We start from the raw sequence: 13745 nt of genomic DNA on the forward strand, positions 1-13745 counted from the left end.
GAGTAATTATAGAGCTTTTGCCCTTTGGAACCTTCCTCCATCAGATAATGAAGCAATAACAATTACATAATGCTTCTTTTATGAAAACCCAATAGACTAGTCCCGGCAAGACGCACTGACTGTGTGCTATGTCAGCTGACAGCTACCTTATCATACCAGACAAATCTCAGCGATCATGCCTCCTCCACCACAGCCTCCACCTCCTCTGGCTCTGCTCCTTTTTATCCTCCTTGCTATGGTTGTACTGCATACACATATGGGACAATTGTTAGCTATGCTCCCTCCTCACGTTATTTATCACGTGATATGCTGTGCTGCCGCAGCAGGGAGCCTTCCCAACAGCACATCCATGCCGCCAAGTCAAATAAACTTATTATCATCTCTAACTACAATGCATGACATCAGTAACTCTGATCTAATGATCGCATGACTGATCAAATGATGATTACAGGCGGTGATCTCATCCCACCTTTCTACATGGCAGTGAGCTCAGAGAGAATGGGTGTTATAGATTTTGGTAGAAGGGAAAGAAGCGGTGATTCTGACATACTTTGTGCTGCACAGGCAAGATTTTGATCTTTACGCTAAAACTTTTACAGCACTCCAGCAATTGATTGCTGGTGGTCACGCTGGTGAAGGGATTTTCATACTGGTGAGAAGCTCTGGGATTTTCAAGGAACAGTTTGACTGATTTAAAAAAAATATATATATATATTTCCATCTCTACAACTGTACATGGATGCACCCTTTTCAATCAATCTGCCTTTTCGTGTGCATAGCCGCAACAAACATTTGAAAGAAAAATGTATAAATACAAAAATTTCGTAAATCTTTTCAGGTGATGACAAATTTGTTGATGGCCAACATACATTCTGTACATGAAAACTGCATTAGTTAATAAAAATAAATAAATAAATCTCTATCCTCAGAACACACTGCTGCTCCTCATTTTGTATGTTGTCTTGTTCTATTTTATCTGTTTTGTCTTCTTTCTTTCAGTCTGCATCGACATCAACATGAAAAAATAATAGCGTCCTACATCTATAACAACATCGCTGATATGGATGTTTTTGTGCTTTCAGGTTTCCTCTGTGATGCATTCATTTATGTGTGTACTTGTTTAAGTGTACTCTGAAGAAAATAATTATAGCCTCAAACAAATTACATAGTTTATAAAGAGAACATATAGAGAAGGGGGAAAGTGTTTCTGTGTAATTTGTTTTCATCTACTACTTTGCAGTTCGCTCTTTTTTTAAGCCACCTTAGAGGCTGAATAGAGCTTTAAAAGGCCTCAGGTCACTTCTAATCAATTACACTTAGTCTACAAATAAATGATTCCCTTATTAAACAGTTTGCTCAAGGACTGTCATAACATGCCAATATGCAAACTGTGTAATTATTTATTTCATTGTTTATTTACTTTACAAAAAGTTAACTAATATGATTTGAGCCACCCACATAAGTGTGTGTAATCTAATAAACAGTGCTGTTGCAAATCGGTTGAAATGCTTTTATTGTACAATATTTTTAAAACTTTAGTTTTTTAGACCCTGGCCATTGTATGCCGCTTGTGTTATAAATATATGCCAAAGGTCAGAACTTTCCTTCAGTCAATAAGCTATCAAAAAAAAAATAAGAGGAAAAGATAGAACAGACTTTGACCCTCATGGTGTTTTACATATTACTGGAGACTTAATGTCCTCCGTCTCCAGATAGACCAACTTGTGAAGTTCCTTATTTGTGTACTCTTGGCTACCACTCAGATTATATCTCTTTGTAGCCAATGGGGACAAAGCAAGCTATAGTTGGCTGGGTGTGCTAGGTTGGAGTTTAAACTTTGGACCAGAGAAGAAGAGCTGAGAGATACAGTGGAAGCTATTTAGGAACAGAGACAAAACTACTCAACAACAAAGTAAATTGGATATTTTTGCTGGATCGCTGTTTTCTTGGGGGGCTTTTTTTGGTGTTGCACCCAAGCGAGGGAGCTATGGAGCACTACCCAGATCAGGTAAATTACCAAATATGAACCTTTTCCTTGCATTGTAATTTGCCAGTTATACGTGATTGGGGGAATTTAATCTACAGAGAAATGCCTGCTTTACAATGCCATTGAAAGGACATAATTATCATCAGACATAGTTATCACAGTAAAATGGTTACAGAGACTGACAGATATCGAGGCAGATTGGGAGAACATGTCGTACTGTACAGTGTGCTCAGAGAGGATCACAGTGTTAGCGTGGCAGTAAAAATCCGTTCCCAGCTGAGGCTGTAGGCCTTTATGAAACCTTCATATTGTTGTTATCTTTGCTTCTAAAAGCATGAAAGACAGAGCGTTGTAATTAAATGTCATGATCTCTTTTCAGGGTTGGGATGGCATTGAGCTTCTCGATTGGCTGTTTGATCAAAATGATGGGATTCTCCGTCATGAGGAAACAGGACGCCATGGCAACCATCACACCTGGCCAGTCCAGGACCCAAATGTGCGTGAGACTGTGGGATCTCTAATGTCACTCACACATGCGACAAATAGCTGTTTGCCTTGCGAGTGTATTGTATAGTTCCCTTTTTTTGACCTGCTCTGTAGGTCTTTGTCTGTTTTTAAAAGACTGTCCTGTCTCTCGCCATGTTGTCATCTCACACAGACAGACTAATGATAGCACTTAGGTTGTTTTTTTCACCCAGCAGATGCTGCAGCCCACCGAACAGGCAGACAATGACTTCATCCACGCCCTCCTGAGTGGAAGAGATTCTGAGTCAGGCTCGCCTCTCTGGTCCCCTTCTCCCAGTGACAGTGGGATCAGTGAAGACCCTCCCTCAGATCAGATGGACAGCCCTCAGCGCCCCGAGAGCCCCCCCGGGGACGCTCAGTATTTCAGCAAGAGACCACAAACCAAGGCAGACCTTGAAGCCAATGTCTCCACTGACTTCAGTGAGTCACAAATATCTACATCATTTTTTTTCGATTTCTTGTTTCGTCTGTAAATTGTCAGCAACTTTGGGAAAAATGCTTGTTACAAGTTAGAGTCGAAAGAGATATCGTCAAATGTCTTGTTTCATCTGACCAACAGTCCAAAACCCAAATACATTCAATCATAGAGAAGTAAAAAAACAGAAAATGAATTTTTTCTCTTTTCCATCAAAAATTACAGTTAATTGATTATCAAAATTCTTGCTAATTTGTTTTAATCAGATAATAACATACTTATTTAATTCTGACTACACTATATTACAGCAACTAGTGTTTCCAGCCTCGGGTGTGAGCAGAGAATGATCAATGACAAAAAGAAATTGTTTTTGTCGCAATATCTACATGAAACCTGGTTCTCCTGTGTCACAGAAGATAAAGTAGGATTATTTGTGACTGTGTACAAGAGTGTTGGGAATGATCAAATACCTAGTTGGTATTTGCTAACATTAAGGCTCCAAATGTAATTTTTCGTGGTCTTTGTTTGCATGTGCTTTATGTGTATATGTGTGTCTGTGTGGATGCAGATGTCTGGGAGCCCGGATTACCAACGGGCGGGATGAAGATTACACAATTTCCTTCTGATGTACATAGGCCCCAGCTGTCATCCGGCTTCCCGCTAACAGTTAAGGATCTGCTTCTGTCTGGCCCTCCAGAGCCCGTAAGTGTATCATTGTTGTGATGGGAGTTTGTGATGGTGGGGGTGGTACAGTAGTGGTAGGTGGGAGAGCGATAGCGTCGTATGGGTGTTTGTGTAGGCCTATCTTCCTTCCGCTGCTTGAGTCATATACAGGCCTGTTGTTTATCTTTTGTGTGTGTGTGTGTGTGTGTGTGTGTGTGTGTGTGTGTGTGTGTGTGTGTGTGTAACTGACTACACTTTCTGAAATGATGGGTTCCCATAGGGGTGAAGCCTTTTGGAAATGCAAATAAAATATCTATTTTAAAACGTTTATTTAAAGAAAGGTTTGCTGATAATGCCAAACCTTCTCAGCAGCACTCAGTTTTTTATGCTGATACAGATAAGAGGAATATACAGAAACATTTAAGTTTAAAAAATTTCTTGAACCTCCACATAATTTATTAGTTCCTTTGTGTTTTTTTGAGATATGACCTTAAAGTGTGGAGAGATTACTAATTGCATTTTGTGAAGAGAAAGTATTATGTTGCACCATCATTACAGCGCTTACACTGCACCACCGTGCTGTGCCGCCCCATGTTGCACCCTATTAAACAAAATGGGTCACAATTATTTCATTCTCAAAGAAACTATTCCTAAAAGTGGATGCTATCAAGTGAACACACCAGATTACCACAAGCAGAATAATGTGTTTGTGCTCCTAAAAACTTGAGGGTGTGCAGTGGTGTGGGTTTTATCCCACTCCAAGTTTGCTGCCCAGTTTATAAAGATGAAGGAGAGAGTGGCAGAATGCAACGTAGATTCTCACACCATAATTGCTTTGAGGTAGCCATGAAATGAAAGTGATGAAGGTGGCCTGATAGTCTGCGCTCATTTTACTACTTCCTGTGAGGCTCTAGGGGAGAGGAGGAAGAAGAGGAGGTTTGGGGGCAGAGAGAAAATTTAATCACACAGCAGAGATTATGTTTTAAATATTAGTATTCATATCCCACCACTAGGCCCCACACCCATCCCAACAGTCCATTCAAGAGTTGATTCTCAATGAAGATGAGAAGAAACTTTTGGCAAAGGAAGGGGTGAATCTGCCCAGCCAGCTACCTCTTACAAAGGTAAACTGCTATTACAACACGTCCACAATGAAAATAATTATTACAATTATTGTAGAGGCTCAAAGTGAAAATGTTCATTCCTCTGGCAATCTAGTTCGAAGAAAGGATTCTGAAGAAAATACGCAGAAAGATTCGCAATAAGCAGTCTGCTCAGGAAAGCAGGAAGAAGAAGAAGGAGTATATTGATGGGCTGGAGAGCAGGTAAAAATCACATTTATGCAAGAGTAACAAGGGAAAAGATGATAACATATTCAATATGCTAACCATTTTCTGAAGCAAACTTTAAATGCCCTTGGTCGGTTCATTTTAGTACATTATGAAAGTCACCCTGGGCATCCTGATGTGCCAGCTGAGCCATGTAACCATGACTCCCTGGTTTGATTTTGACCTTTGTCATAGGTTAACCTTGCTCCTCAAATTTGCTGTCTCTCTCTGTTATGGGCTGTCACAGACATGCTGAAACTACAGTATTTTTCAGTTTGCAGAGACCCAAAACTTGCAAATATGCAATCCATTCTATCATCAATATGTTATCATTTGTAAACAGGGAAATACATGTGAGTATTGAGAGTTAAGTGCTGAACAGGGGGGAAGCTAATCTAAAACATATGGAACTGATATATGTGTCAGTAATGCAAAGTGGATGCAATCATTTTGTAAACATTGGACTGCACTAGATGTGCAAAATCATTTGTATTTATATCACTTCCCTAATGAGAGAGGCAATAAAATGCTCCCTGAACTTGTTGCCTTCCATGCTTTGAAAATATATATTGCTTAATATATATAAAAACTTTATATACTGTGTATTATCTCCTCCAGGATGGCTGCCTGCAATGCACAAAACCACGAACTGCAGAGGAAGGTGTCCCAGCTGCAGAAATGCAACATGTGAGAGACTTTCAAATAGGACTTCTCTTTCTGTTTCCTGATGAATGAAATTTCTTCCACTCAAAAACTGCCTTTAGCATCTCCCTCTTGTTCTACAATACCCTAGCTAATCCAATTATTTCTGTCTGTCTTTTCCATTTTTATTCTTTCCCTTTTTTCTTTTCTCTTTGCATTTTCTTTTTCCCAATCCTCTCCACAGGTCACTAATGGAACAGTTGCGCAGACTGCAGGCTATGGTCATGAATACATCTAACAAGCCAGCCCAGACTGGGACATGTGTACTGGTACGGATGTCCTCTGTGTGTTTCGGCCAGAATAGCAAACGCAGTCCATATGACTCATTGTTAAAAAAATCACCATCATAGCAAACCAAATAGCAACAACTGTTATAGCGGTATTAACCATCGAGAAAGGCCAATCTAGATATGTGCACAATGAACACAACAGTACAAAGGACATATAAAAGGCACAGTCGCCTATTCCCCTGTCTGTACAGAAGCCATTTATTGCCTTTGATCACTCCAATCGTATAAAGTGCAAGACCATAGGCAACACGAGTGGAGAAAGAATTTTAAAAATCTAACTGTTTCCTGTGAGCGCTGCATAGAAAGCCTATTCACAGAAGGGGAATATCCAAACCACTAGCCATACAATGTTCAACAATGTAGAACCAGTGGTGGAAGAAGTAGGCTATTGAGATCCTTTACTTAAGTAAAAGTACTAATACCACACTATAAAAAATACTCTGTTACAAGTAAAAGCTCTGAATTGAAAATTATACTTAAGTGAAAGTATGTAAGTATCATCAGGAAAATGTATTTGAAGTAAATGGACTCAATGCAGAAAAACTCACATTTTAGAAACTGGAAACGATCCAAACAGTTCTGTCAATCAACTAAGTGTTGAATCAGCTTATCAAGTCCCCCGTACTGTAGGCCATTCTATTTTTGGGTAGTTTAATTTGTAATAAAACATCTTATTTTATAAACTACATGGGTTTTGTGTGCAAAAATCTTAATTTGTAAAGTAACTAAAGCTGTCGGATTAATGTAGTGGAGTAAAAAGTACAATATTTCTCTCTGAAATGCAGTGGAGTAGAAGTAGAAAGTGGCATGAAAAGAAAAGACTCATGTAAACTACAAGTACGTCAAATTTGTACTTAAGTAGACTACTTGAGTAAATGTACTTAATTACATCCCAGCACTGTGTAGAACACATTTGCAAGCACCTTTCTTTATCTAACTCTTTTTTTCTCCATTGCTTGTGTTTTTAATCACATTCTCAGGTGCTTCTGCTGTCCTTCTCACTAATCCTGTTCCCCAACCTCAAGCCCTTCTCTGATACCCAGGTCAGCCAAGGAGACTTCAGTCCTGTCAGAGGTGAGTTACCTTCAGCACCAAATAGCTTGTGTTCACTAATCCAGCACCTCTCTGTCACATCTGAGCTGTTAGAACTGCAGTCTCACCCGCTGCTGAAAGGGTTCTCACCTGCAAAGCCTCACAGCCAGCTCCGCCTGGCTGGGGATTTGCTTTTCTACTCAAAATGTAAAGGGTAGAGACAGTGCACAGAGAACCAATGCCGTGTATTATCATTACAGTTGTTAAACTGTTGCTCTGTCAACAGCTTGTGATGAATTACCATTACCATTATTAGATTTATTGGCACAAACCCCCAAAATGTCAATTTTTTATTATGAGGCAAGGTCATGCATTGCAGAGCACCGAGGTGTAATTTGTTACCATAAGCTGTTTGACAGCTTCAAAAAAAAAAAAAAAAACAGTTGATGCTGCACTTTCCCTGAGTGCTAAAGGCGATGTTACGCGTTTTTTAGTCTTTAATGTCTTTTGGATTTGTTGTGCTCACAACACACTAAGGCAAATTGACCAAGCTGACGAAAACTTGTTTACTACAGTGCAAGCATATGGAAAACATGGTAATAAATATGCAGAGCTGCACGTCCACAGAGGCTTGAACTTGCTAATCTTTTCTCTGTGTCTTATTTTCACACAGTCCAGTCACGGTCCCTGCAGAACCTACAGGCTTCCCGTGTGCTTCATGTCACTGAATCCCCATTCTCTGCTGAGGACGTATCAGAGCCTGAGCACTGGCAATCCCCAGGAGACCGGGGAATTGAAGACATTACTGCCATGATGGAAAAGCTTGGAGTGAACCAAGGGTCTCTAAACAGCAGTCAGGAAGAAAGAATGGGTCATTTCCATGTAGACCCAATCACTGGTCACATCGCTACTCTGACCTTGGATCCCCACCGTTCTGCCAGGCTGCGACCACATGCTGATGACATGTAAAAGAAAGGAATAAATGATCCCTTCATGAATTGCCCAAATCGTCCTCCTCCTACAAGTGGAGCAGGAAACTATTTTGGGCTGCTGTTGGTTTTAATTATTCCTGTTTTGCCTTTCATATATAGCCTATATTCAGTCTGTATGACTTTTCCTTATTTGTGATAATGTTTTATATTGGTATATGGATTTGAATCGTACACTGAAATTGCCTGTCAAGATGAATTGTGTATCCTTTGCCTGGCTGTACTCAATGCCATTATGAATTAGTGTGTTTGACACTGTCAAAAAATGGGAAGAAAAGTGATGATGTGTACAGTTTTGATCTCAATAGATAATTTGTAAAATATTACAAGGGATTTTTAAAACTTGTTTTCTATAAGAAATTGATTGGAACTGTTTAGAATAATTAATAAGAATAATAAGAATAAAACGTCAAAACGAGATCAGTGGGCTCAAAATGCTGTGGATTCATTAAGCTTTAATGATTAAAAAGCCACTCAAAGCACACGGTGAAACATTTCCCCTGACAGTGCCTGAAAAGCTATGAGCCAATGTCTAGAAAAGCCATTTCTCAAAGGGCAGGTACAGTAGGTTTGATGTCAATAGAGACTGAGAGAGAGAGAGAGACGGCAGAAAACTGGGCCAAAGGTGGGACAGATGACCTCTTATCTCATGACTCAGACTTCTTACCCAATAATTGACATGTTGATATGTATTTACCCAGTGAAGACAGGCTGTTGCTTGAATCCACAGCCCTCACCCTGACTGGCTTGTGGGCGTAGAGAACACACTGATTGGATGAAAGCGTTTTTCATCCTCACTACCACTTGGAACCAGAATTTCTGGTTGACATTTTTCTGTGGTCAGCTAGACTTAACTTCAAGGGAAGACTGGACCGGAGATTCAGTTCTCAGATTAAATGAGCCACTGGAGAAACTGACTGGTCACTCTTTAACTGAACAGAATAATAAAAAATAAAAGGATAAACCACATAAAAACAAATTCCATCAACATCCCTGGCAGGTGGATTTCTAATAGCATTCCTTGAAGGCACGGCAAACACACATGTTATTGTGACATTGGCCTTTAAAGAGACATAACATTTCAAAATTCTGCAATTTTAAACACCTTAAAAACACAGGAAACCTTTTTAAAATGGAAAGCTTTTTAAGAATAGATCCATGTTTCAAAATTGACCGAAATGCCATACATCAAAGGGAATTTTACAACCCCCACAATACCTTATTAGCTCTTCAATGGACCTTTTTCACAGCAGATAATTTGACTTGTCATAGTAGGAAAAGCACAACTAAAATTGACATAGACAGTATATAATGGACCAACAGACCGCGTTGCTCAGGACAGAGACCAGTGAAGGATATTAGAAGCACTTTTCCGGTGATTGCCAGCTTTACTGCGCAGTCTCCAACTGAGAGAGACAGCGTAAATGTGACGTGTCTGAAAGTTGTAAGTCTTCTGGTAGCTGTGCCAAGAGAAATCTCAATCATTCCCAATCTTCCAATTCCCAAGAAGGAGAGTGTAGGTATATGTAAGGAGATAACATGGGCACAGGCTAATTATTGCTAACTAAAATGCTAGTTAACATCAGTAATTAATCCTAAACAGCTCATGTAAGTCGAAACTGCCTGCAAGCTTATCCTGTACTATACGGTAATTCCTCTACTATGTGACACAATCGTTAGCCTGTTTTTACAAAAACGTCTGCTACGGAGCCATAACATGAGGTACAAGGTAATGGAGCCTTTTATAGATTGTTGTGTTTCTTTAGAACTAAACAATGGACAAACAGAGACTTTAAACGCTTGAGATGTAAAGTTATTCGCTGTCAAGTGGCGCCAAAATGAATGCTAGTCAGTGGAATGCTAACAGGAGGTGATGGCCAGGTAGCAACAAAATGTCGCCATAGAAGGTTCGAGTTCTGAAGCGAAGCTTACCCCCTTGGAAATTGATAACCTTAACGATGGCTCAGTTCCATCAAGTGTCCCAGTAAGCTATTTCAGTGAGTCAGCATGCACAATACCAGGGCCTCTCCTAAGTGGAATGCAGCCATCATTAATCAGTCCCTCCAGAAAAACGTGATCATGCAATCGCATAATTCAATGCATAATCAGCCAAAGTCCGCATATTTATGCACTTTTGCCGCATGAATTCCTGATTTCCCAGCAAAATATGCGGGGCTTGCATGATTTCATAATCCCCGCATTTTCGTTGCAAAAAAATCACATATATCTTAGCAGAAAGTTGAAATTTTTGTGTTTACTTCACACAAGAGCAGCCATTTCCCCCTGTTGCCATGGGAACGTTATGAAGTGACGTAATTACGCGACATGAACGTCACAACATGTTTGCTGTGAAACAGGTCTATATTCCCCTCATGGAGCTGACTCACTGTGAAACTTTACACCTGTGTCGATGCAATATGACAATGTTTTCCAAGTGTTTGACATCTCAATTAAGTGCTTACTACTGAGGAAACTCATCATTGTTTATATAGAGATCTGCCATCGCCCCCAACATAATTTTTCTGTTGAAATTGAATTCTCGTATTTTCTTTTATGTGTGATTAATGAAGGATTTGGCCATAGGGTTTCATTGCACCAATCACTGCAAAACCAATTAATTGTCACCATTCAGTTTATTAATAGCTGACACTGCTCTGGGCTTGTGTCAGATTTTTTGATTTGCATACTAACAAGTATCAACCGTCTGCAGAGGATAGGATTGTGTATTCTATAAAACAACAAATTTAAAGTTAACCATATCTTAATTAGATTAAATCTCATTTAATCTAATTAAGATATGATAGATAAGATAAGATACAATATATATAAATGAATATAAATAGTTATATATGCAAGTAATAATCACATTTCACATGCTTATAATCACACAATGTGTTGTGCTGGTCGTCTCGTTGTCTCTTACCTCTGACCTCCATCTGTCCTCCTTAATCAGGGTGAAAGTATCTGGACCAACAGCGTCTCCAATAAGCACCAATCTCTTTGATTAACCGAATACCTAGGGGGCCGGGAGGCCTCTGCAAATGGCTCCCGCTGAGTTTGTTAGCCATAAAAGGAATGAGTTTTCAATCTACAAAATGGGCTTTACCTTTCAAGGTGTGACACTACTACTTGTGAACGTACTACTTCCTTTTTTGTTGAAGATTCCTGAGCACCTCCACATTTTCTTATTAACAAATGTGTTTTCCAACTTAAAAGGAATAAAGATGGAGTTAAAACATCTAACAACATACTTTAGTTCTGTTTAGGTGTAGTGTGATGTGCTCCTCTGCTGCAGCAACACTAGTCTGACAACTTTCAGGCTAATAAGACTCCAGCTGCCTCAGGGCTGGACTGGGACAAAAAAATAATCCTGGCATTTTTGGCCCAGGTGGCCCACACCCATCGTGATTGGTCAGACACATTCCCTGCAGACAGTACTCTTAAAATATGCGTGCATTCTATGATATGAGTTGCCTAATGTTCTGCGTTTTGGATACTTCAAGAGGGGTCTCGAGACTTATCTGTTGATCTTACATTTAAAGGTCCCATGACATGGTGCTCTTTGGATGCTTTTATATAGGCCTTAGTGGTCCCCTAATACTGTATCTGAAGTCTCTTTCCCAAAATTCTACAGCCACTAGAGCCAGTCTCACAATGAACTTTCCTTAGTATGTGCCATTTCTGAGAGAGGGGTGGAGGGGAGGGGGGGTGGCCTTGACCAACTGCCACTTTGCTCGTTTGAAAGCCACAATGTCTCTCTCTCGTGGGTGGGCCAAATTCTCTGGGTGGGCAAAGCAGAGAAAGGGGAGGTAACTTTGCTCCTTATGACCTCATAAGGAGCAAGATTCCAGATCGGCCCATTTGACCTTTCATTTTCTCAAAGGCAGAGCAGGATACCCAGGGCTCGGTTTACACCTATCGCCATTTCTTGCCACTGGGGGACCAGAGGCAGGCTGGGGGAACGCATATTAACGTTAAAAAACCTCATAAAGTGAAATTTTCATGCCATGGGACCTTTAAATAATAAATTAATCCTTAGTAATCCTTAGAGTTATGATTTGTATATTTATGGTATTTTTTTATTTTTTTTATCATTGATATTTTATATTGTATTGCCATTATTGTTATTATTATTATTTTGCTTAATATTGGCTTAGAAACTTTTAAAAACTGTTTAAAAACTATTTACTGTTAATTGTAACTATTGTAAGATTCATATTTTATCACTTTGGACAAAGGTGTCTGCTAAATACAATAACCATAACCATAACCCTTCCCAAAAGCTACAATAAAGCTGAGAGTAGTATATGCCCTGGAAAAGAGCACCAATACAAGAGAAGCAGTGTACTCACTCACTTTTGTTTGACGACCTGGATGCCACACACAATGTCCATACTCAAGTGCATGTAATTTCCAAAGACGAAGAGTTTAAAGTATAATTTCAAATTATTTAATAACATTTAAGTATACAAGTATTGTCAGTAAAGTCAGTCAAAATGTTGCCTTGGCCCACACCAATGAACAAGAAAGATTTAATCTAACATGGTAACCTTTAAAAGACTGAGAAACAGAGAGAAATGTCAGCTAAATTTAGGTATAATTAATTTGGCTTAAATGTCTGGGCAATGTAGAGAGACAGCTGTATACATTCTATACATGAGCCTAGTAGAACAGGCTGCATAGATCACACAGACTTTTCAGCTACCCAACAGGCCAACCGCTAGCATTTTCAATGTAAGCTTAAGCAGTTCAATTAATCAATCAATCAAAATGTATTTGTATAGCGCTTTACAACAACCAGCAGGTATCCAAAGTGCTTCACATCAGGAACTAAGAATAGAACAACATATCTTGCAATAAGAAGAATGAAACGTAGAAAACAGTAGAATCATAAAAAGGTTACATAGAAACAGGAAGAGGAAATTGTCACACCACTACTGAGTATTAAAAGCCCTTCTAAACAGGTAGGTTTTGAGTTTAGACCTGAAAAGAGCAACATCTGTAGTTGTGCGAATATCAGGGGGTAACTTATTCCAGAGTCTTGGGGCAGCAACCGCAAAAGCCTCATCACCCCATCGTTTGTACCTTGACCTTGGCACTTCTAAAACCAGTTGGTTAGAAGACCGCAAGGACCGACTGTGCTCACGCAGGGTTAAAATCTCCGGGGCCAGGCCATTAAGGGGCTTAAAAACAAACAATAAAATCTTAAAATCTATTCTAAAACGCACAGGGAGCCAATGTAGGGTGTAAAGAACGGGAGTGATGTGTGCACGTCTAAATGTATTTGTTAAAAACCGAGCAACAGCATTTTGCACAAGTTGAAGGCGTGAGATGGAGGTTTGATTCAAAGAGAGCATTACAGTAATCCAACCTTGAACTAATAAAAGCATGGATCGCCTTTTCTAGATCATGCCTGTTAAGGAATGGCTTAACTTTAGCTAGGAGACGGAGCTGGAAAAAGCTCATTCTAACAACATTGCTGATTTGTTTGTCAAATTTCATGTTGCATTCAAAAGTAACCCCCAAATTTCTGACAGCTGGCTTAAAGTATGAAGCCAGTGCTCCCAAACTCAAAGATGGACCGTTAGGACACCTGACAGCCACTAACTTTAATGTTAGGCCAAACTGCTTGTTGTTGTTATGACGTGAGGCGCACATAATGGCCATTTACAGTAGCCATCGTGATGTCAAAATGACGTAGATCTTGCCGGCGAACCCAGATTTATAGTGCGCGAGCAGAGGTCGCGCACCACTCTTTTGTTTTCAGCGGCGCGCGACAAGGCGGAAACAGGAAGCCTGTTAATTTGCCTACTC

The 13745-nt window shown here is 39.7% G+C and overlaps 1 protein-coding gene across 1 annotated transcript; it reads left to right on the top strand.

Moving 5' to 3' along the window:
• Positions 1–1987: 1987 nt before the first annotated feature.
• creb3l3a (cAMP responsive element binding protein 3-like 3a) lies at positions 1988–7911 on the top strand. Its single transcript, XM_028588564.1, has 10 exons — positions 1988–2008; positions 2367–2483; positions 2689–2932; positions 3496–3629; positions 4604–4714; positions 4809–4915; positions 5537–5605; positions 5805–5889; positions 6891–6984; positions 7616–7911. Exons 1-10 carry the CDS (start codon positions 1988–1990, stop codon positions 7909–7911), a joined length of 1278 nt encoding a protein of 425 aa, XP_028444365.1.
• Positions 7912–13745: the final 5834 nt, after the last annotated feature.

This window comes from Perca flavescens, chromosome 9 (assembly GCF_004354835.1).
Source record: "Perca flavescens isolate YP-PL-M2 chromosome 9, PFLA_1.0, whole genome shotgun sequence".
Lineage (NCBI taxonomy): Eukaryota > Metazoa > Chordata > Actinopteri > Perciformes > Percidae > Perca > Perca flavescens.

What these genes read in the sequence shown, in the direction of transcription:
- creb3l3a (XM_028588564.1), top strand. Translation starts at nt 1,988, where the DNA reads ATGGAGCACTACCCAGATCAG. An exon ending in TGGAGCACTACCCAGATCAG is followed by an intron (nt 2,009 to 2,366) that starts GTAAATTACCAA and finishes ATCTCTTTTCAG; the next exon opens with GGTTGGGATGGCATTGAGCT. An exon ending in AGACTGGGACATGTGTACTG is followed by an intron (nt 5,890 to 6,890) that starts GTACGGATGTCC and finishes TCACATTCTCAG; the next exon opens with GTGCTTCTGCTGTCCTTCTC.